This window comes from Pantherophis guttatus, chromosome 13 (genome assembly GCF_059756535.1).
Source record: "Pantherophis guttatus breed Tessera chromosome 13, ASM5975653v1, whole genome shotgun sequence".
NCBI classification, from domain to species: Eukaryota; Metazoa; Chordata; class Lepidosauria; order Squamata; family Colubridae; genus Pantherophis; species Pantherophis guttatus.
Window position 1 is genome coordinate 4,016,924 of NC_142075.1, and position 24,983 is coordinate 4,041,906.

A 24,983-nucleotide genomic window follows, 5' to 3' on the forward strand; every position below is an offset into this window, starting at 1 on the left:
TAGAAATTCAATAGATGATAGATACATGATAGATAGATAGATAGATAGATAGATAGATAGATAGATAGATAGATAGATAGATGATTGCTAGAATATAGTTAGCTAGAGATAGATGATAGATAATAGAGGGATAGGCAGAAGATAGATGATATAGATAGATAAATGATAGAAGATTGATTAGAAAGACAGACAGACAGACTCTTTATCCCCCTTCCCCAAAGAGCCAGCTAGAAGCAGAGGGGTGACGTTAAGAAACCTCAGCATCCACATAGTGTGGTCCAAGGCCATTATTTCCTTTGGGGGGGCTCCAATAAACAAAGTCGAAGTGCCCCCAGCTTCCCTGGGGTGGGGGTACAGTTTTCTGCAAAGTGCCTTCTGTTCTAGGGCGGAGGGCAGTCCAGCGGAGGGGTGGCTTTCAGGAGCCGCCCAGGACGTTCTCTGCTTTCGGGGAAGAGGACACGCTTCACAAGGAGGACTGGGCAAGGGGCTGCCGGAGCCCCTTCAGAAACGCGGTCGTGCTAAAGCCCCACAAGCCGGGCCGCCTTTCTAAACAATTCTCAAAAGCAGGCTAGCACTACTGGGAGACAATTTCCATGTTCGGATGCTTGCTGGAACTCTCCCTGCCACTGAACAGCGAGAACAGATAATAACCATTAGTAAATCAAACTCCTTGGCAATATCCAGCTGTGCCTTGTGCATTTACATACAGATAGAATGGGTATATGTTTTTAATATGTATGCGCTAACACACTTTCCCCACAGCTGAAGTGTGTCTTACGAAAGGAGGCGGTGGATGGGAACGGCATCGCCACGAGATAATAAAGTGACCTAGATAAAGTATTAGCCAGCGATTGATCTCAAACGGGGAAGGCTGTCTCTCTCTGACCTGGTTACTTACTATGCATAGATTCCATTAAATAGAGCTTAGGAACTGAAAGCTTCGGGAAAATGGTGCCACTGAGGCCAAAATCAACGGTGGCCAAAGCCGAGCGCATCGCCGCATGACCTGGCGTCCCACGTGCATCCCTCTCTCGTGCGTCCCCCTCGTACAGGGCTGCGTCCCTCCGACCAACAGATAAACAGACATCTTTTTCCTGCCTCTTCAAATCAACCCTTTGTAAGCAGGCAGGAACGGGCTCTCTCTTGGATCGATCGGTAGTTTATGAAGGATGTAAGCATTGCAGCCAGGTGAAATGGCGCCGTAAGGTATTGCAAAGGAGGGATCTAAGGAAGGAAGCGATGCACCCCGATTCAAAGCTCGCTTCAGCTACTGCTGTGACAACGTCATCAACATACGGAAACAACATTGGTAGGCACACGTCAGAGGCAGCTCTCCAGTCAAAAGGGGGACAGAGCACCACTTGGAGTAGTCTTTGAGGGGCCTTGCATTCAAGTTGTTGAAAGGTTCTCTCTGAGGATCAACACTCTCAGAGAAAGCAAATCCTTTTCTCCCGTGGAAGGCCTCCTCAGTGGACCTGTGCAAGTGTATGTCTTGCTACACCGAGGCCCAGACCTGGTGGACAGCATTCCACACAGATGTTGGAAAAGATGATGATAAATAACAGTCAAAACTGGATTTTGGAGTCATGTGTCCTGATTTAGCTAACAGAGGCGTGAAAAGCTGCAATACAGTGGTACCTCCGTATTCAATGGCTTCAAAACTCGTCGAATTTGGTACTGGATGCATTTTGATGCAAAAATGTTGCCCCGGTACTCGTAGTTTCTTTGATATTCAGTGCACTGCAAGAGGACGAGGGGGACGGCCGCAGAGGGCAGACAGGAAGCCGGCCATGCTGGGAAGGTGGATGACATAGGGAAAAGGACAGACAGAAAGTTTTTTCCAGCCAAAACAAAGGGTGACATGGTTTGGCATTCGTATTTTGTAACTCCCCATAACCAATTAATGTCGAGTACCAAGGTATCACTGTATTCACTTTGCTGCCATGGTTTATTAAATGATGTATGGCAGAGGTATCAAACTTATGTTGTCATGGCGGCATCAGGTGATGTATCGGGACTTTCCCCCCCACTTTGCTAAACCGGGTGTGGGTGTGGCCAGCGTGTGACGCATCCGGCCAGGGGGTTGGGAGTTTGACAGTATTCTAAAGTAACCATGCAGCCAGAAGAGCCTGTAGCTTTCTTCTCATTCTATAGCTAAGGAATGAGTTAGAGAGCTGGACTTGTCCAGGAACTTCCTCGATTTGCAACCATTTAACGGGGGTTCAAAGTTACGACAGTCTCAGAAAAAGTGACTTTTGCTGCATCTTCACACGACTGTTGCAGCAGCCCCCTGGTCATGCGACTGCAATTCAAGCATTTGGCAACCAGCTTGCATTTATGATGGCTACAGAGTCTTGTGGTCATGTGCTCATAATTTGGGATCTTTCCAGAGAAGTAAAGTCAATTGGGGATGCTGGATTCACTTAATGACCACAGCAAAAATCAGGTCTGGTTACATGACTTGCTTAATGACCAAATCCCTTAGTGACCGAAATTCTGGTCCCAATTGTGATTGTTAAGTCAAGAGCTACCTGTGGTAGCTTAATTTTCGGTCTCTGCTCCAACTGGTCTATGCCCAACCATTTCTCTCTCGCTGTCCCCTTGGCAAAACTCAGCATGTCTGTCCAAAAGATGGCCAATGCCTCATGTTGTCTTGCTAAAAGATTTTCAGAAATCCACCACCAGGATGACATTTGAAACAGTACAGAGAAATTGGTGCAGTTCCACATATCTTTTATTTTATATACACTGAGAGCTTATGCACCAAGACAAATTCCTTGTGTGTCCAATCACACTTGGCCAATAAAAATTCCATTCTATTCTGTCCTGTCCTGTCCTGTCCTGTCCTGTCCTGTCCTGTCCTGTCCTATCCTATCCCATCCCATCCCATCCCATAATCTATTCTATTCTGTTCTGTATGGTTAAGATGAAAATGCTACTTGAACACCTCAGCAGATTCTTGGCTTCCTCACCTGAGGAAACCAAGAAAGACTAGAAGAATAACGGCTGCTGTGTAAGTAGCCATCTTTTCAGCTCCTTCCCCCTTCCCTGATTAAAAAGAAAATCTGTCTGAAATCTTTCAAGTCTTCATGAAACTGTAGGTGAGAATGCCACCATCTCAGGAGATTTTGGCCATTAAAAAAATGTCCTTCCAATATAACTGGTGGGGCCTAAAATCACTGTTGTGAAGTCATTCACCAGAACAGGGTAGCCAGCTCCCTCCATCTGCAATTCTGCAGTGTAAGCAAAAACCAGAACCAAATCGGGATGAATCTGGAAAATCAACCTACCACCCTCAGTCCACCCTAGAAGGAAGCCAACGGCAGGTGTGGCCAAGCAAGATCACTCACAGATCCATAAGCGAAGAAGACCTCAACCAGGCTTCCCTCCATGGGCAGGAGATCTCGTCAGTACCGAAGGGCCAACCTCGCTGGCTAAGCAGCTGCTTTAGAAGGCCGCTTTCAAAGGAGAAAAAGCAACCTGAGAGAAAGTACTAAATCTTAAAAGAAGCCCAACTCTCTTTTTTGAAGCTGTCATGCTTTTTTTTAATTATTAAAGGGGGAAAGATACTGCCTTATGAGTTGAACCGAGCACTTCAGGGCAGGTAGTTGGAAAGATATATAACTCTGCGTCTCTGTTCCTATCGGCACTCACCCCTTGGCCTCCGTCTTTATGGCTTTACACCCTGGAGTGGCGTTATAGCTTCTGAACACACACACCGATATATACTGAGGGTTGTGAAGTGCGATCTGCAGATGTTTTATTTATAAGTGCCGGGCCTATTGCATCACAGAAAGCATGCATTTACAAAGAGCTACGGATTTTATGAAACCCCATTCTGTTGGTTTAATAGTCAAGCCACCCAGGCATAGAATAATAACATTGTGTAAGGTAAATGCATCTCCATCTCTAGAACCTGTTCCAAGTTCTCTCGGATGTGACTAAGTGCAGGAACCTTCCAACCATCTCAAGTTAATAAAAAAAAAAAGAAAGAAAGAAAAGAAAAAGAGGCAAATTAAGGCAGCTTCAACTAACCGCATTCAGAAATAGAACGGGTGGTGTGGAGAAAAATACCAAGTCCCACATCGTTTAGGTATATCAAGAGTTGTTTAAATGCTCTTTCAACATCAACAGAAATTACTGGCTTTCAAAAATAGATTCAAGGTCAAATGTCTCACTAACGTGAAGAAAGAACCGAGAAAGCAGCACCTGCGATACTGGAATCAATTCAGTGAAATCTTCAACAACAGTTTCCTTTCCCAATCACTACTGTGCCCAGCACAGATCCCAAAGCAGTTCCACACATACCCTTAGCAGTGAGTGAGGCATATGAACACGGGTCCTGTTGTTTGAAGACGACAAGCCCAAAGCATGAGTTGCGTGATTTTTACGGATCGTGGCCATCCTCCTTTCACTTTGATGGGAACTTGGCATCTGCCTTCCTCCGTTTTCCTCTGATATATAAAAAGTACCCCAAACCTCTCACCCAAATAAATGATGTACCCAACAAAGTGAGTATTGAGGTTTTTAGGATCTTTAGGTGCCTTTATTCCTTATTTTTTGTTTTTGATTGTATCCTTTTAAAAAATGTTTTTTCATGAGCTGCCCAGAGTCATTGGAAGTTGGGTGTTATAGAAATTGAATAACCATAAAAAATAAATAAATAAATGAATAAATACTCATTCTAAAGAAAGCAGGAGAAATAAACCTGTTCATCTTTCATGTTGCTACTAACAAAGAGAAGCAAAGAAAACTTGGGGAAATTACAGTCTTTCTTTAGAAATCTTAGCAAGGTGAAGTCTGGCTCTCCCACCCACCCATTTCACAATAAAAATACTGTATAGAGCAAGGGTCTCCAACCTTGGTAACTTGAAGACTTGTGGACTTCAACTTCTAGAATTCTAGGAGTTGAAGTCCACAAGTCTTCAAGTTGCCAAGGTTGGAGACCCCCGGTATAGAGTACTGGATATCACAAATGCTAATGTTGATACACACACACATACACAAAATCTGGATTTTTAAAAAAAAAAACATAATTCACCAAATTAAGGAAGGACTCTGAATAATCTCCTTGATAGAAAGTCTCTTTTGACCCAAAAGCCAGAACGTTCCAAGAAGGTTTTGCTAATGCATGTCTGATCCCACCCTTAAATTTTACCGAAGACGATTAACAATGCTAATGAAATCATGAGATCTCAGTAGTGTCTGCTGGATGCCAGTGCTGGAAGCAAAGTTTAGATTTGATATTAGTTAACTTATGGGGAAAAGACAATAAACAAACTTGGATGTATCATAAATCAATATAACTTTTGAGGTTTATGTCTTGGAGGCTGTAGAGCCAGACCGACTCACCATTAATTCTTCAGGGGCTGGTCGTTCTTTTGGTTGCTTCCTCATACTGACAACACGGAGAGAAAAAAAAAAAGTTAGGAAATGTCCCAAGAAGATTTTTAAATATCTCATGATGCTTGAGCAACGGTCATAAACCAAATTGTATTAACCAAGGGGGAATGTTGAAAGATTGCTTTAAAACATGCCCCAAATGGTGTCTTTTAAAGAAAACAAAATATTTTATGCTTCAATGAGCTAAGAAGGAACAAGCTATCTTCTTTCTCAATTTGCTGTAACACATTTTAGATGCTGATTGAGAACATGTCAGGGACTTAAGAAAAACTGGGGAAGCAGGCCTGGGGCAAACCCCGATCATCCAAGGTGACTCAACAAAAGCTCATAAAAACAATCCCTCCAAAGAGTAGCCAAAAAGGAAATGTGTTCACTTCTGCCACTGAGTTTACTCTTTATTCTCTGATCCAGCTTGTCAAAGGCCTACAAACTTTCAGCTTTTTCGGCTGCAACTTTGGTGTTCTTGTGGGTTTTTCTTTCTTTTCTTTTTTTTTTTTTGAAAAATCCCTTTGGGAATCTCATCACAGGGCCTTATTAGTTTGAGCTTTCGAATGATTTGCAATGGTGAAGTCAGCAATCCTAGAACTGGCCTATTTCTTCTCCCCATGCAGACAGAGGACAGGAGAGAAAGAAGCTGGAAGGAATCTGGATTTTTTTGGTTCGGACCTCTCAATTCCCAAAGTACAGTTCCATTTTTGAAAGGCGAGGCTACTAGATTGGAAATTATGTGGGGTCCCAAAAGTGCTTTTTCAAAAGGCAACTGGACTGTCTTTGTTTTTCCTTGAAGACGTTTTGCTTCTCATCCAAGAAGCTTCTTCAGTTCTTCAGCCAGAAATTCAAGGAAAAACAAAGGCAGCCCAGCTGCCTCTTGAAAAAGCACCTTTGGGACAAACATGGATGGCTGAGAATCTCCATAGAATTATGTGAAGCTCCCGGAATTCCTCCTGTACAACCGGCCAGGCTGCACTCTGCCATCGTCCCCGTTCCCTTTCCAATCCCATCTGCAGCACCTCGTCCCTTCCCTTGTCGGCAAAGCCAACCGAGGGCTGCATTCTTTGCAAGCTGTTCTAAGCCACCTTGGCAACACGCTTAATCTGACATTCCGAAGTAGCTGGGTCTTATGGGAGAAGGAGGCTATTATGTGCTATCATTTATGCCTCCACCTGACATCTGTGGACGTATCTGTGGAGGTTAGCCCTCCTCCTGCCTCAATTAAAAAATATAAAAACAATATGCTTTCTGATTAATCTCTGGGTAGAAGTGGAAAGGTACAGCAAGACAGATCACCCATGGTTCCAGCTTTACTACAGAAATCTAATCTACCCCAAAGTGGATCGGCCTTATAATAAACATAAGCCTTGTATTTATTATTTCAATTAACAATAGTCGCACTGTTAATTCCTTCTCTCTCTCTCTGTTTTTTTTTTAAAAAACACCTCCCTTTGGAATATTCCAGGAGAGGCTTCCGTCATCAGCAATTATTCCAATGCTTCTCCCACTTGGTTACCTCATTCAAAGTTAATTCTATTGACATCAGTCAAAAACTTTACTTGTAAAGGAAAGGAAAATTAGAACAAAGGAAAGTGTGTGTGTGTGTGTGTGTAGGGTTTTTTTTCATCCATTTTGATTGTTCAGCATCAGTATTTTTCAACAGGGATATTCCTATTAGTACTGCAAACGGCTGGCCCAATTCTGTGTGGTGCTGAGGGTAATTTTCTTTTATTGGTTTCAGGCATAGCTTTGAATGCTTCTCTCTCCCATCCCTTCCACAAAAGAGAATAGACCTTCAGTTTTTTAAAGTGATGCAACTTTACTGGTATGACTGCTGTCTTTCTCCGTATAACACAGGGTTGCCCTTATTACATTTTAGTAAGTGCAGGGCTTGGTGTGTGGATTTTGTTGTTTTCCATTCCTCTACTAAATTATGCTGTTTTGTTTGAGAAGAAAAAAGGGTAATTCTAGCTCTCATCCACCATGTTTAGGCCATAAGTTGCTTGTTCTTTTAGCCTTCAAATACTTGTTTATCAGCTTTCCACATAAAAGAGGCACTGAACGTATTTTTGCTATGGTAAGTTAACCTTTTGGTGCTCAGGAGATTCTGACTTTAAACTACACCCGCTTCCTTTTAATGGTGCTTTTTAATTTAAGGAGCCTTCCTGGCTGACCATTAGCCAGTCCGTCTGGAGGAATGAAAACATGCCCCACAGTGTGGTTTAAATAATGCACCCTCATCAGAAAGCCTCCCAAAAACAGACCCCGTAAAATTTCTTCCAAATAAAAAGCCCACAAATTAATCGAGGCTGCAGTTTGGATCCCCTTCAAAAGCGGAGCTTATTCTTCTAAGCAAGAAGAGAAATGCTTGAATGATAGATGGGTAAATACAATGATCTATCATCTTCATCCAAGGGATTTTGAACACATGCCTGTGTGCCTGTAGAAACGCACAGAACCGGTTCTCCGAGAATGCACCCAGATTCCCAGTTGTTTATGGGTGGGGGCAAAAAAGTCCCCCTCCGAAGTACTTTTATGACCCTTTGTGTAAATAACGTTTACATAATTTAAACAGTTTGCTCAGCTTTGCTGGCCCAGCTGGCCCAGCCCTGCCAGGTCCCTGGAGCCCTGGAAGGATTCAGAGGAAGCCATAAGGTCCTGTGATACAGGGAGTTAATGGCATGTATCATTTACATCGAGGGCACGGCACATTTGCAAACGAAGCTTACCATTGAGTGATGAAGTGTACAAACGGCTCCGAGAACTCCCCAACCGGAAGGACAGGAGATTCCTACAAGCCAGTTTTGGCCACGGGAATGGGGAGAGGGCAGGGGAGGGAGGGAGGGAGGGAGGGAGGGAGGGAAGAAAAAGGAAGAGAGAAGCGTGAGTCCAAATCGTCAAATTGCGCCATCGTTCTCTGACGGCAAACAAATGAAGACGTTTTTAAAAAACGGAATCAAATAAAAGGAAGCCCTGCATTTAAAAGTAATGAGCGTTACACAGTGGGGAAAACACACGTAGAAATCCAACCAAGAGGGAAGTCGGAAACGGACAATGATAGCCACGGGGCAGGCAAGAAGGTAGCGAAAGTGTAAATGAGAAATTAATGATTATTTAAGTAACACCCAAATGGTCTTGTAATTAACAAAGAGCTGGGAAATTATTCTTGTGTTGACCTTCGCTTCCTCCATCATAGTTGCTATTTATTTACACTTAGCAATCCCAAATCTTGTTAGATTTAAGCAGAAGAAGCCAGGAGTGTATAAAGAACTAAAAAAAAAAAAAGAGAGAGAGAGAGAGAGCTGAGCTAATTAACCAACCGCCCAACAAAAAGAGAAGCCACAGATATATTCCATCAACGAGGGGGAGGGGGGGTCCCTGTGTTATTTCAAGGGGAAGAGCTCGGTCTCTGTGAAAGGGAGATGCACACATGGGGAGGCTCGGCGGTGCCCCCCTCCCGCCCCAGAATGACAGAGAGACTTGCCAGTGTTTATAGTCTAACAGCTCAGGATGTAATGAAATGGCACTGTGGAGGACTTTAACAGTCATCTCATTAGTCCTACAGTTGGAACAAGAGAGCCACATCCAACAGGAATCAGCTGCAAATGACTTTGCTTCTCATCTATTCTCATTTGCTATTAAAAATATCTTTCGGCAGCTTTTGCTACCGTTTCCCCCGCCACCTTACCCGGCTCTGTCCCCGAGTGCTCTGCAAAGTATGATGCATGCACCTATTTAAATTAACAAAGGAATGACTTATTTTAATCTCGCCGTGCTTTGCCTCTTTTGGCCGTTTGCGAGAGCCATCTATCATCACATACAACCTTCTAATGCTGCAGGCAAGAAACTCAGAGCGTGTAACATTTGGCGGGAGCCAAACAATTTCTCTCGCACACAACTGTGTCAAATGCATGTGAGGGGTTCATTAGGGAGGGTTGCGAGGGAAATGGCTTGGATGCGATGGGGAGAATGGGTGGGGGGAGTTTAAAAAGGAGAGAGGAGGAGGAGGCTCAAAGCTCCTCCGCCAACACATGTGTGTGCATGTCATTCTCAATGGCGGCGGCAAGAAGCAACCACCGAGCTGCTGAAGTGATTAGTAAATATACATATAATTGCGACGGCCCAATTATCAGAAAAATGAGAGTGGTAATTACAAGATAGAAAATTAACTAGAACTCTTATTAAGGCTTTGTCTCCAATTCAAACAAACAGAAATTGCAGCAAAACACAATTAAATCAAAAGTAACTGAAGAGTACAAGGCGACAAGATTCGGAGCATTGCCTTTGACACACATTTTGTGGATTGCACAAGGCTGGGCAAATAGAGAAAAGCTCAAAAAAGGCCTCGTCTTAACTGAAGGCCCTCGGAGGCTGTTTGGTTGGGGCTTCCATTACATCAGGGATGGGGAACAATGGTCCTTTTATGACTTGTGGACTTCAACTCCCAGAATTCCTCAGCCAGCTATGGTGGAAGGCAAACGCCTACAAGCTATGCTGGCTCAGGAATTCTGGGAGCTGAAGTCCGCAAGTCATAAAGGGGCCATAGTTCCCCACCTCTATATTACGTGAAGGGAACTTTCAGGGCCGCTTGTGGGTGTTTGCCGTCCATCCAGGGCCTCCGACCTTGGCAACATCAGGGATGGGAGTTGAAGTTCACAAGTTTTAAAGTTGCCAAGGTTGGAGACTGTCGCCTTCCACAATATTCTTTCCAACAGACCTAACAGGTAGGCTTGCTAATATGGCATATTTGAGGGGTTTACAGATGTGAGTCCCCTGTGGAATTTGGAAGTGAAGATCTGGGGACAATCACTGGTCCCACATTTAGGAAATCTCTTTGCCCCCTTAGGCCAGGCAAGGCCTCCCCCCATGGAGTCCTTGGTGCCCCTTCAATTGGTTGTTTGCTTGCAGACACTTCATGACCCGACTAGTAAAGTCATCAGCACCCTCCTCCTCCTCTCGACACTGATGTTACAAGTAGTCCTCAACTTATGACCATTCATGTAGCGAATGTTCAAATTTATGACAGTGCTGAAAAAAGCGACTTGCGACAAGTCCTCATACTTAGGATGATCACAATATCCCTGTGGTCACGTGACTTGGGGGTTGGCAACCAGTATGCATTTATGATGGTTGCAGCATCCTGGGGTCATGTGATTCCACTTGGCTTCTGACAAGCAAATGCATTAAGTCAGATTGCCTTCAACACTGATTAAAAGGGTGGCAAAATCAGTCCTGGGTCACATGACTCACTTGACCGCATTGCTTAGTGATGGGATTCCGGTCCCAATTATGATCGTAAGTTGAGGACTATTTGTACCCAGTCGGGTGATGAAACATCTGCAAGCAAACAATTAAGCTCAGAGAGCACCAAGGACCCCACGATTTAAGAGCCGTGGTGGCACAGTGGTTAGAGTGCAGTCCTGCAGGCTACTTCTGCTGATCACCGGCTGCCAGCAGTTTGGCAGATCGAATCTCACCAGGCTTAAGGTTGACTCAGCCTTCCATCCTTCCGAGGTCAGTAAAATGAGGACCCAGATGGTTGGGGGCAAGAGCCTTTAGAGAGGGCTGTAACGCAGTATATGACTCTAAGTGCTATTGCTATTGCTAATTCTGAGCTCCAGACATTTTCTCGTTAGGATCTCCTTCCCCATAAGATGCTTGTAGACTCGTTTTTCCAACCAGACCTCTGAACTGAACACTTTCATCGCCTGAGCTATGCAGAAGGTTGAGGCATTTTTCCTACATGCATGTGGGTCTTGTTTTCGTGGACAGGTGCACCATTATTCGTGGACCAACAGTATCCACTTTCAAATGGCCACATCTCTCCCCGCATGGTAGCCATTTTGTGAGAGATTCCTCATCAGTTCTCAAGACTCCAAACTGAGCCCAGAAACTCCTGACTGCTCTCGTTGAAGAATCCTGGGCCAGGCTGGTCTCTCTGTCTCCTCCCTTCTTCATCTCCTCAGAAACCCTCCTGAGGGGAAACAAGGCTGAAGGCCAAGCAGAAATTTTGGGCTCCAGCAAGATCTGAACAAGAAATTTCCAACACCTTTTGGGGGATGTACAAATTAGGAGTGAGGATCCAAATCAGCCCCACGGCAGGTTCTCCTAACACTAGTCTCCATCCAAGGTCCACACAGGCCTCCCGAGGAGCCAATGATGGAGGCAACCTCGGTTCTCGCACAGCGCAACCCTCTGACTCTTCTGAACACTGGCAGGACAAGCGCGGAGACGCGCCATCCGGGGTGGCATTGATGGCGGTGGGAGTGCTTTGAGTGATTGCCTCTACCTTGTGAATAATGAACAGTTCAAGGAGGTCAACCCATTACAACAGAAGCTGTTTAATTATTAATTATGCACAATCTCTGAGCGAAAGGACAAGTTCAGAATGTTTAATAGGTGGGAAACTCCAGCCAGAGCCCGGTGTGGCATTTTGCTATTAGACCTCGTCAGCAAGGCACTCAAGCAGAACAAGCAAAGCACGGAGCAGAAAATCTGAGGGGTGGGGGGGAAGAGAAAAAGAAGAGGTTGAACTTTAAACTCCCTCCCTAATATTTAATTTGTGGATGTGACAGCCCTCCGGCTATGGGTGGAGCCACGTGACCCAAGTGGACGGAAGAGGCTGGTTTTGGGCTTGCCGGGCTTTGACACACACAGGAAGTTTGGCCAGAGACATTCCTCAGGCACCTTTGATCCTTTTCCTTAATGCTTTTGATCACACAGACATGTAGCCGATTAAACAAGGCCTCCAGATTTTAATTATTTACTTGATTATGTATGATTTACTTGATCTATACATCCGTAGAATTATCGTGTTTGGTTCTGGCTCGAAATGAACATTCTAGGCAAGTTGCAATTTAAATCAGCAGAGCCCTCCACACACACTCACACGCCACGTACCCAACGATAAAACAAGTAAATTAAAACATGAATAATAAAATAATTAACTATTAAAAGCCTGAGAAAAGAGAGGTGCCTTTACCGAGTCTCTAAAGGAAGAGACCGGGTGGTGATGCAAATTAACAGAGCGGGGGCCCTTCCGATTTGGGGACAAGAAAGATGATTAGTCCCTGGGGTCCAAGACCCGAAGGTTTTGTTTCAAATTCATACCCTCAACTCTCCATTTCAAGGAGGAGAGATCTGTGTAAGCTCAGGAATACAAAGGTTTTTTTTAAAAAAAGTTTAAAAATAGCCAAGTGTTATCACACGTCCATATGTATAGGTAGTCCTTGACTTACAACAACTGAAACCAGAATTTCCATTGTTCTGCAGGGCTGTTGTTGAATGAGCCACCGCTTTTATGAACCTTTTTATATTATATTTATATTTTATTAAATTTATATACTGCCCTACTCCCAAAGGAGTTGCCGTGGATGTTAAGTGAATCACTGCCATTATTAAACGAACCACATGGTCGCTATGTGAACCCGTCTTCCCCATTGACTCCATTGCTTGTCAGAAGCCAGCTGGGAGCAATCACACAACCCTGGGATGCCACAACCATCATAAATACATGGCTGGTCGCGATGCGCCTGAATTTTGATTATGCAACCGTGGGAATGCTGTGATGGTTGTAAGCGTGAGGAGTGGTCGTAACTTTGATCAGTCACCAAACAAATGGTTGTAAGTCAGGGACTACCTGTATACCTGTACTAGAAAACTGTGCAACCCTCCTGTCTTTGTGCTGATGAGTTCCTCCTCCTACGACCAGGAAAAGAGGGCAAGGAGGACCAGGTGGGCAGAAGCTGATGTGAGATGCACTGTCTGAGGGTTCTTCAGCATCCCCAAGAGGGCAGGTTGCCCAGAAGCGATTGGATTCATCGCTTCAAAGCTGCTCATTGTCCTGTGCTGTCTGAAGGACACCCGTGAGCTGCCCCATTTTCAGATTTTCAAAGGTGGCAGGCAGCCGGCAGCCTTTATGGGGGTAGTCCCAGGGATCAAAGAGCCGTTGCCTAGAATCCTTTGATCCCTTCCCTTATATCTTTGATCAGCAAGTTCTCCATAATTTCCCCAGTTTATAACTGCTCCAGAAGAGGCAGGGTTAAAATCATGCTAGGAATTTATATTCTCTATTACCTATTCAATGTATGTTTCACACACAATGTTTTCTTCCTGCACAGTTTATTTCTACAATATACTGAGAAACAAGATGTTAATTAAACACTACCAATAAACAACCTGGAAGATTCAGGACCAACCCATCATCTTAAGAGATCTACCCCAGAATAAGAATGGGGAATAGGAGGACAGCAGTTGGAAAGGGAGAGAGAGATAGTAGCACTGAGGGGCTCCATCCCACCCACATTCCTCCAAGTTAAAATAATTGTTAAAAAGAGATCTTCAAATTCTATTTCCAGTTTCTAGCAGTAGATAAATATTGAGGTTTGCAAGAGGTCAAGGCTCTACGGAAGACAAGTAGGCCAAGTCAGAGTTTTCACACAATGCTGCTCAGAATCCATTTCATATATCCATTTAGCCACAAGAAAGATCTCGCTGTAGAGAAGTCAGACTGCACAATAGTACTTCAGGAACCAGATTGTTGGGGGCAAAATGCTGACTCTGTGAACTGCTTAGAGAGCAGGAGTCCCCGCTTTAAACCAGGAGTCTCCAGCCTTGGCAATTTTAAGACTTGTGGACTTCAACTCCCAAAGTTCCTCATACAGCTTTGCTATTGCTATTGCTATTGCTGCACTTTTGGAGCCCTTTCAGGATCAATTAGCAATAGCAATAGCACTTAGACTTATATACTGCTTTATAGTGCTTTACAGCCCTCTCTAAGCAGTTTACAGAGTCAGCCTCTTGCCCCCAACAATTTGGGTCCTCATTTTACCAACCTTGGAAGGAGGGAAGGCTGAATCAACCTTGAGCTTGGTGAGATTTGAACTGCCAAATTGAAGGCAGCAGAAGTAGCCTGCAGTACTGCACTCTAACCACTGCACCACCACAGCTCATTCATCTGCTAGATCTGTTACAACGGCCCCGAGGTCCTACTCTGGGGTAGGCTGGGAAAATCTGAAGTAGAGTCTTGGCTTCTAGTTGGTGGGTGTTCATGTGTCTGTGTGCGTGAACACTGATGCTGGTTAACTTCTATTTCAGTACTGATTCGACAAGAGCCGCAGTGGCGCAGTGGTTAGAATGCAGTACTACAGGCTAATTCTGCTGACCGCCAGCAGTTCGATTCTCAAGGTTGACTCAGCTTTCCATCCTTCCGAAGCCAGTGAAATGAGGGCCCAGATTGTTGGGGGCCAGAGGCTGACCCTGTAAACCGCTTAGAGAGGGCTGTAAAAGCACCATGAAGTGGTGCATAAATCTAGGTGCTATTGCTAGTGATGAAATTATGAGCACCCTAGAACACACTCCATACTTCCTTGGCCTTGGGTCTTATTGCAACATGAGCAGTGATGTCTCTTTCAGAAGGTTTGTTCACCATTTCTGGACTTCTTTTTAAGAAGTCCCTGCCAACTTTTAAGAAATGCATCCCGGCATTGATGGCTGCCAACTGCTTTTGACACAACCAAGGAGCTGTCATTGCATCGCTCTTTGCTACAGAAAGCTTGGCAACCTGGACCCTTCTTTTCATTCATCTATTTAAAGAGGGAAGGTTGGACCTGGAAGCCCCTCCCAGAACCTGACTCTACCACAAGAGCCAGATTAAAATGCTGTTAAAATGCTCAGCCTGTTTATTGCTCTCTTTCACCCCATGACGTCTTTCTTGCGTTTTCATAAAACTCTGCTGCATATAATTAGGTATCTCCATTGACACTTGGAAGATTGAGTTTTTAGGAACCTTTAAATGAGTTTGGCCTCTTGGGAAGGTTTGGTTCTCAGGTTGGTCTAAAGGTTCAGCTATTCAGCTATTCCTACCTGTGGTTTCACCTAGTTTCCATCTAGCCTTTGCATCTTGCACCTAGGTAAGGTCACAGTTTCAGGCTCCATGAAAAGGAACAGCAGAAAACATTTGGAATAGGGTACAAGTAATGATAGATAGATTCATTCTGACACTAGACTCTCTTCAGTACAAATGTATTTAATACCAGAGAAAAGAAAATGTATGGTGGGGTGCACATTCCACATTCTTTTCTATTTCTGGAAGTTTTTGAAAGCGTTTTTGCCAAAGAGATGGATGGCCTTAGAAACAAGCCAGGGCTACCAGACTCAAAGCAGCCGACAAAGTCTCAAAGAGCTACCCACATTTGGTGTTGGTAGTTAAGGGGCTACATTTCAGATCTGTCTGTTTACAACCACTTGGCGAAACCCTCTTAACTGAATTTCGTGACAATATGAACCCACCATGAAATGTCTTTTGTTCCCAGGAGGAATTTGACCCTGAAACAGCAGAGAACAGAACAGAGAAATGCTACCAATAAAGTAACCGGCGTGATTCTTCATCCCACCCAATCCAGGTGGAGCCCAGCGTTTTGGGCGGGTCACCGAAGGGTTGCTCTCTCTTCAACAGGAGAGAAGCAGATGTAGATGGGTCTGGGGGCAGATGAGCAAAACAGAGAGAGGACCAAGAGGAATAGCCTTAGAAGAGGGAAAGTCATCTAGAGAGGTAAACAGTATGAATGAATGAATGAGCTGGAAGGGACCTTGGAGGTCTTCTAGTCCAGCCCCCTGCCCAAGCAGCAGTACCCATATTATTTCAGATAAGTGGTTGTTTAGTCTTTTCTTAAAAACCTCCAGTGACTGAGCATCCACAATTTCTGGAGACAAGCTGTTCCACTGGTTAATTGTCCTCAATGTTAGGAAGTTTCTCCTTAATTCCAGGTTGCTTCTCTCCTTGGCTAGTTTCCAACCATTGTTTCTTCTCCTGCCCTCCGGTGCGTTGGAGAATAATTTGACAAAAAAACAAAAAAACAAAACCCTCTTCTTTGTGGCAGACCCTCAAGTACCATAATCCTAAACTCTCAGAAGTGCAAAAAGACTACAGGTAATCTTTATTTAGAGTCTGCCTCGTACTGTCCATTTGCAGTTTTGCAGTCGTGATAGTGACAAAAAAACCCTTTGTGACCAGTTGTCTAGAGATTCTCAATCATCCAAATCATGGTTGTCCCAAATATGCTTTTACAAAAGGCAGCTGGACTTTCTTAGTTTTTTCCTTGAAAACATTTCGCTTCTCATCCAAGAAGCTTCTTCAGTTCACAGACAAGCTTCTTGGATGATAAGCGAAACATTTTCAAGGAAAAAAAACCAAGGAAGTCTACTTGCCTTTTTAAAAGCACCTTTGGACCAGTCCTTCAATTTCTAACCTTCACAGATCTGTAAAGCAAAGGAAAGCTGAAGTCAGATCATAAGCACAGTTGCTGTTTTGCTTAATGACCACTTCACTTAATGACAGAATTGTAGCCCCCATTGTGGTTGCTAAACAAGGACTGCCGGTATTATTTTTGTTGTGTTCTTGAACACAGCTGACTTACTCATAGAACAATAACTTTCATCCCTCTGAGAGGTGCTGCAGCCTTCTACGAAGCATTCAGTTCTAATTCCAGTTACTTTAGCAATTTGTTGAGTTTCTTCCAAATGCTAATGCCAGCTACAACTCCTGCAACTGGTAATTTAGAGGCCTGCAGATAACAATGATTGTTCAAAATTAACAGCCCTAGATAGACCTGTCTTCCAGGAATTCACCCAATTCCTTTTTTAAAGCCATCCAAATTATTGGTAGTCAATATCTCTCATGGTAATGAATCCTGCAGGTTAATCATGCTGTGTGAAGAGCCATTTCCTTTCGACTGGTCCGTATTGCCTAGATCGTGCAAATACCTCCCGTTTGGCGAGATGTAGGAAACGGAATTTTAGCTTGCAAGGTTGTCTTTAAATTAGATATTCTAGTATGCAGAGAACAGCACAGATATGCTTGGAAGGAAATACATTTCTGAAAGAATGCAATCCAGGTGGGAGACGTTATTTTGCTACATGACACGTGAACGGATGGATGGAAGTAAGACAACAGAAGGGGAGAAAAGCTATTGAGCCGCCCTGAGACCCAAGAATAAGTGATAATGGGGCGATCGGGTGATTATCTCTTAGAGAAATATTTGTGTTAAATGTGTGATTTAAGCATAAGTCAATTCATAGACCCTCATGGTAAAGGAATATATTGGAAATCCAAATGCATAGTATGCACGATTTAGCTGTTTATGGTGAAAGACTGAGAGTATTAGTGAAAGATGTAAGGATAATTAGAGTTATGAATGGGATACAAACTACTTTTAGTGCCAAGAATGGATCTTGGGGGAAAAGGGGAAAAGAAAAGAAATAAGAATGGAAGTCGAACGACTGCAGGAGGGGAAAGTATGAGTGGGATATGAAACATATTCGAAGAAGACAAGACGAATCTCCCAACTGAACAAATGGAAAATGGATGTGGGGATGAAGATGACAAGTAATCCTCGACTTTACGACCACAATTGAGCCAAACAGTTCCGTTATTAAGTGAGACATTTATTAAATGAATTTTGCCCCATTTTAAAACCTTTCTTGCCACAGTTGTTAAGTGAATCAATGCAGTTGTTAAATTAATAACATGGTTGTTACTAAAGTCAATCTGGTTCCCCATTGATTTTGTTTGTCGCAAAAGGACAGGACCTGGGACATTGCAACTGTCATGAATTCGAATCAGCTGCCAACTGTCTGAATGTTGATCAGGTGAGCAGGGAGATGCTGCAATGGTCGTAAGTGTGAAAAATGGTCATAAGACACTTTTTCCCAGTGCTGTCGTAAGTTCAAATGGTCACTAAATGAACTGTTGTAAGTTGAGGACTACTTGTACAAAGTAAAGTCACAGAACTGTATGGACTTAACACTAGCAGGAACTATGAAAAAAGATGTTTGTGGGGCGTGAAAGAGGCGATAGGACAGCCCCATCAGGTAAACCAGACTAAGCAAAGCTGGCTGGGGAATTCTGGGAATTGAAGTCCGCCCATCTTCAAGAGGAGCCTGGATAGCTCAGCAGACTAATGCATTGTAATTTAACTCCAGCTGCCTGCAAGTTCAAATCTCACCAGGCTCAAGGTTGACTCAGCCTTCCATCCTTTCTAAGGTAGGTAAAATGAGGACCCAGATTGTGGGGGCAATAAGCTGACTTTGTATAAATATACAAAAGTATGAAGGCTTAACGCATTGTAAGCCGCCCTGAGTCTCCGGAGAAGGGCAGCATATAAATCAAATTAAAAAAAAAAAAAAAAAGAGGCCGAAGTTGAGAATCACGGCTTGATCGGATGGTTGCCTTGCCAGTGGGGCTCCTTCTTAGGGACATGTATTGGCCCTGTGAGAAGGAGAAAAAGGTCCTCAGGTCCTGCAGGAATCTACATACAGTACAGGTAGTCCTCAACTTACAAGAGTTTGTTTAGTGACTGTTTGAAGTTAACAACATTGAAAAAAGTGACTTATGGCTGTTTTTCACACTTATGATCATTGAAGCATCTCTCTGGTCACATGATTAAAATTCAGATCTTGGAAACTGACTCTATATTATTATATTATATTAATTATATTATATTATATTATTATATTAATTATATCATATCATATCATATCATATCATAATGATATCACATCATTATATTATATGAACAGAACAGGAGCCAGAAGGGACCTTGGAGGTCTTCTAGTCCAGCCCGCTGCTCAAGCAGGAGAGCCTATACCGTTTCAGACAAATGACTGTCCAGTCTCTTCTTAAAAACCTCCAGTGTTGAAGCACTCACAATTTCTGGTGGCAAAGTGGTTCCGCTGGTTAATTGTCCTCACTGTTAGGAAATTTCTTCTTAATTCCAGCTTGCTTCTCTCTTTCATTAGTTTCCAACCATTTCATTGTTTCTTGTCTGATGCTATTCCTGTCATTTATGACGGTCGCGGTGTCTCGGGGTCATGTGATCCCATTTGGCGACCTTCTGACAAGCAAAGTCAATGGGGAAGTCAGATTCACTTAACAACCGTGTTACTAACATAACAAAGTGCAGTGATTCACTTAACAACGGTGGCAGGAAAGCCAGTAAAATGGGACAAAATCCACTTAGCATCTCTCTTGTTTATTAGGAACAGAAATGTTGGGCTGCACTGTGGTCGTAAGTCGAGGACTATAGTGTTGCCATCCTCTCCTAACCTCTTGGTGGCCTTTTTTTCTACACGAAAGCTATTCTAGGCTCTTGTCGTGAGGCGTCTGAGGCAGCTCTCCTGCCAGTTTCCTTCTCCGGCACGTCATTCTCCAGCTCTGTTGTACCCTTTCCCCAAATATCCTGACCAGAATGGCAATTCCCAAAAGCCAAGTTCTCACTTCAAAGCATCTGGGCTTGCTTTTGTTCGGAGGCCTCCCCACTGAGATCTCAGACATTGGAGAAGTCTTCGAACGCTCCCCGTTTACGTACTTCCACAGAAAAAGACTGAGTCCTGGACCACAACCCAGGACCTCACACGCGTGTTGGGAATGGCGCCATCACCCACTCACAGGTGTGAGTGGGGGACTCTGCCAGACAAGGGCAGCTGCGGATGGGTAGCAACGTGGCTCCCCCCCCACTTTGCCCTTTTGAGTTTCCGGATCTTTCCAGTCCTCATTTGCTCTCACAAAGTTGGTGCACAAGGGAGCATTTGGCCCAAGATCATCAGTCTTAGAACACTAAACACTTTTAATAGCTAAGACTTGCGTTATCATGAATGTGCCGAAAACAACAGCAGCTGCAACATATCGGAAAGCAAACAGACTTTTTCTCATGAGGTCCTTATTTAGAAAGAGACACAGACATGAGCCCATTAAGTGGGGACAATTATTCTCCCCCAACAGGGCTGCATCTTAAAAAGAGCTGAGGGAGGAAAGCAGGAAGAGAATGAGGCAGGCATTGAGGGAAGCAAAATCTGTAGGGCACCCACCGGGGCCTGAGGAGAAATGGAATTCATCGCCTGCTGAAGGCAGGGAGCCCAGAAGCCAGCGGGGCTTTCATTGCCCCATTCTGCAGCGCGTGGCGCTCAGAAGCAGGTGGTGCTCCTTGGAGCTCCTCGCTCTCGCGCGGCTCACACGCCCAAGAAGAGAAGCTCATAGTCCTCATGACTGGAGGCAGGGAGCTTCGAGGGTGAGCGGGGCATCTGTTAGGAAAAAAACACCGGAGGCTGGAAGAGCAAATGGAACAGAAAAGCGGCCACGAGAAGTCTCTGGACTTGTTTATGCAGGCAGGAAAATAACATCGTCTCCTTTTGGGGTTGGGAGATTTTAGATGGGGCTAAGCGTGGGGCTCCTTGTACAGGAGACTAAGCATCAAGCTATCCTTGCGATTATCTTTGCAATTATACCCACGCGACGTGGTGTCAGTTCTCTCTCACACAAGCACACACATACACACGCTCTCCAGCTTGAGGTCTGCAGCATCAACTTGGTGCGCAGTCTTCATTCCAGGCCTACAACCACCGCAGAAAGCACTGACATCTGATCTCGGGATGCTGAACTCTGCCTGGAGTTCAGAAGTCAACAACTGTTGAAGAGTAATTTGCACTTATAAACATGCTGAAGCTGTTTTAAAGACTGAAGTCACGAAAATGCCCTGTCAGAAAAGAGCATTTATTCTGTCTATGGAGACTCTGAGTCGTCCAAGTCACGATTGTCCCAAAGGTGCTTTTTCAAAAAGCCATTGGACTTTGTTTTTTCTTGAAGACCTATCTGAACTGAAGAAGCTTCTTGAATGAGAAGGGAAACGTCTTCAAGGAAAAGCAAAGTCCAGTGGCCTTTTGAAAAAGCACCTTTGGGACAGTAAGAGCCCTGGTGGCGCTGCAGACTAAAGCACTGTTATTAACATCAGCTGCCTGCAATTACTTCAAGTTCAAATCCCACCAGGCTCAAGGTTGACTCAGCCTTCCATCCTTTCTAAGGTAGGTAAAATGAGGACCCGGATTGTGGGGACAATAAGCTGATTTTGTATAAATATACAAAAGTTTGAAGGCTTAACGCATTGTAAGCTGCCCTGAGTCTCCGGAGAAGGGCGGCATATAAATCAATTTTTTTTTAAAAAAGTATTTGTTCTGGTTGGTTACATTTGAAAAATGTCATTTCTCCTCTGCCAAAAGTCTTTGAATGGTGTGGAATGGATTTCCAGAGCAAAAATTGCAGACTACAGAAACCAGGCGCACCACATATTTCATGGGAAGCCTTGTGAGCAGGACAAGCTCTGGCTTAACAGAAAAGTTCTGGAATTCAAGTGCAGCAGCTAACCACAAGTAGGCCATCTACCCTGCAGTCTTCTGTGTAGAGCACTGGATTTTAGCAGCTTCGGGGAGACACTTTGGTTTGGGCCCCTGTTGTAAAGCAAATCAGCAGCAAACCACCTTTTTAAATTTATTAAAATATTTATAACTTCCCTTTCAACTGAAACTGAGACTTTTTGCAGGTAAACAAAAAGCAAAATCCTAATGGAGATGGCAGACAATGAATTGCATCAACAGCAGGGCTGCCTTTCCAAGCTGCACCATCTTACAGACAGGTAAAAGCCAAAGAGGACAAAACCTAACCTGTATCTCTGAAAGTGAGCAAAGAGAGCACCTGTTTTGCTACCTTTGAGTGGGGAGGGGAAACAGACTCATTGCCGGGATAGATATCTGAAGTCAGGGGTCCTTGGTGCTCCCTGAGTACTACTGACTAGCACTGATGATGTTACCTAGTTGGCAGGGGTGGGTTCTAATTTTTTTTACTACCGGTTCTGTGGGTGTGGCTTATTTTGTGGGCGTGGCTTGATGGTCATGTGACAATTATTTAGGATTTAGCAGAGGTACTGGTCTACCGGGCTTTTAACTGCTCGCAGAGCTGTACCAATCTACCCATTTATTTTTGCAGGCACTGGTCTACTCATTTGTTTTCTTTTAACACTGATCAGCTGTAGGGCGGCCTTTTGAAGCCCCTTGGCAAGAGTTTAAACAGGTTTTTTCCCTCTAGCCATCAGCTGGGACTCAGGAGGCAGCAATAGATTGGGGGTGGGACCAAATAAAAGGGAAGAATAACGCGGGGTTTGGGGGGCAGAACCGGTTCGGTGACATCATATTGTCACCGCTACCGGCTCGGGAGAACCGGGCCGAACAGGGAGGAACCCACCACTGCTAGTTGGGTAAAGAAACGTCTGCAAGAAAAATCTCTGAGCTCAGAGAGCACCAAGGACCCACCAATTCAATCCTGAGATACAAATATTCCCCTTTACAGATATCTGAAGAACGCAATCCTATCATACGCCAACTGTTTTATTTCCCAAGACTAAACAAAGAGAGGCAGTTTTCGCTTAACAACCAGTTGCTTAGTGATTGTTTCAAGTTACAATGGATCTCCCCAGAACTACTTTTTGATGTTCAGATGGGCACATCCCCCCCTCTGGGTCATATGTTTGCATTTTCGGTACTTGGCAATGACGCAGATTTAGAACCATTTGCAGTGTCTCACGGTTGCATAACCATGATTTTCAGCGTCTTTAGCTGGTTTCTGCCATTTACTTCCAGTTTCCGGGAATAATTGCCAATTGGGAAAATGGATTTGTTTAATGACATTTGCTTAACAACCGCTGCAAAAAATATTGTAAAACTGGGTGTGGTCACGGGGCTGAGAGAGAGGGGGGCTGGCCAAAGTCAGCTACTTGGCTTTGTGCCTAAGGCAGCACTAGAACTGGTTTCTAACCAGCACATCCAGGTGGCTCTCCTGATTATTAATATAATGGTGAAATGTAAGCTAGATGGTATTATAAAATGAACTCCTAATTAGCAGGATGATTGCTTAGTCCATAAATAATAGTTTGGGGTGTCTAATATTTTAGATGAAAACGAAATAAGATTTTAAAAGACTTGATAAGTTTGAGCAGGAGGATAAATTTCAATGGCAAGAAATATTTTAAATCTTCTGCTTATGCAAGAAAAATGAATGACACAAGCACAGGAAATCTTAATTTGGCAATAGTACACGTGAAAACAATTTGGATGTTTTAGTAGGTTGCAAATGGAACTTAAGTCAATAGCGTGATGAAACTCTTAAAAAGGTAAATGTTAACTGGGGGAGCATTGAGTCCAGATCACAGGAAGTAATTGCCCCAATAAATTAATAAAGTAATCAAAGACAAAAGCAACCTGGAATTAAGAAGAAACTTCCTAAGAGTGAGGACAATTAACCAGTGGACAGAAGTTGCCTTCAGATGTTGTGGGTGCTTCATCGCTGGAGGTTTTTAAGAAGAGACTAGACAGTCACTTATCTGAAATAGTATAAGTTCTCCTGCTTGAGCAGGGGGCTGGACTAGAAGACCTCCAAGGTCTCTTCCAGCTCTATTCTATTCTGGCCCATTATTCTGAGGTAGGACACACATAGAAACTGGAGGGAATATTAGTAGGGTAAGAAATATTAACTATATCTTGGACTCACCCAATCCGTTCTTGCCTGCTAAAGACTGCTATCTATGATGAGAAAGGGTCAAGGGGACAATAATTGACCAAATCCTTAAAGGTGTCTTGTCTATGTCTTCAAATCATAACACGTGAACCTATCCTCACAGTTTGCATGAACTCCAGGATCTATTGGATTCAGAATCATATCAGGGTCAGATCAGAATGTTTTAAATAGCGAAGTTTATCAACTGAAACTCTTTCACAGCATTCAGGAGTCTCTAGAATTGTGCAAGCCTCCAAAACAAACAATCTTATAAAGGTTCCTTTATTACATTCCTGAAGGAAATGTTATACAGGGAGAAACCATATATATATGGTATATATATATATATATATATATATGTATATATATATATGTATATGTATATGTATATGGTGTATGTGTAGATAGATAGATAGATAGATAGATAGATAGATAGATAGATAGATAGATAGATAGATAGATAGATAGATAGATAGATAGATAGATACAAGAATGTGCCAGTCTGACAAGCAATCAAAGAGAGAATGAAAGGGATGTGAAGGCAGTAGAACTTCAGCAGTGGCCATGCAGAAATCTGATAAAATGAAATACAGATACAGATAAAAATACAGATAAAAATAAAAATACAGTAAAAATACAGATAAAAAAAGACATTTCAGCAGACGTTTCAGCAGAACAATGGATCCTGTTAGAAGACTGCAAGTGGTTCAAGAATTTGGACAGACCTGTCCAGATCCGAGACCTGGTCTTTGTCTCAAAATACAACCCAACTCCTCTGAGTAGGGTCCTCAGTCTTATTCAGGAGTAACTGCTCAAGATATGCCCCGCCCCTCCTTTGTTCACCTTGCACTCGCAACAAACAAAAGCCTCTCACCTGAGTGATTATTTTTTCCTCTGGATCCCCCCTCTTGCCTCCGGTGGCTTCAATAACCTGTTCCTGCAGCTGGCCACAATTCTCACGGTTTCTTCCAGATTCCATTCACTGGTTTTCCCTGGTTCCTAAGCTGCATCCTCCCACCAACCGACCCACCCGCGTTTTTCCTTCTCCAGTAAAGACCTGGTGGGGGCTGAAAGGAGCTCCAGCCTGTCCTGTTTGATTCCCTTGCTTTCCCCACCACAGAAGGCTTGGAGCAACACGGTCTATCTGGAGAAGAACGGAGACCATTGAGGGATGATCTGCAGTAACCTCCCCCAAGCTAAAGCAGAAATCAAC

General features: G+C 43.8%; 1 protein-coding gene across 4 annotated transcripts in view; it reads right to left on the bottom strand.

The window, feature by feature from the left end:
- The window catches only part of MAP2K5 (mitogen-activated protein kinase kinase 5), a 168,808-nt gene that overhangs the window by 23,142 nt on the left and 120,683 nt on the right, over positions 1-24,983 (bottom strand). For 3 of the 4 annotated variants that reach the window (XM_060694751.2, XM_060694752.2, XM_060694750.2), the window contains 2 exons: positions 8,124-8,185; positions 5,353-5,398 (listed from right to left, as the gene is read on the bottom strand). In XM_060694751.2, the coding sequence (XP_060550734.2) occupies positions 5,353-5,398; positions 8,124-8,185 (108 nt within the window). Of the gene's footprint in view, positions 1-5,352; positions 5,399-8,123; positions 8,186-19,052; positions 19,287-24,983 lie in introns of those variants that run through there. The other variant, XM_087877928.1, reaches the window with a different exon arrangement.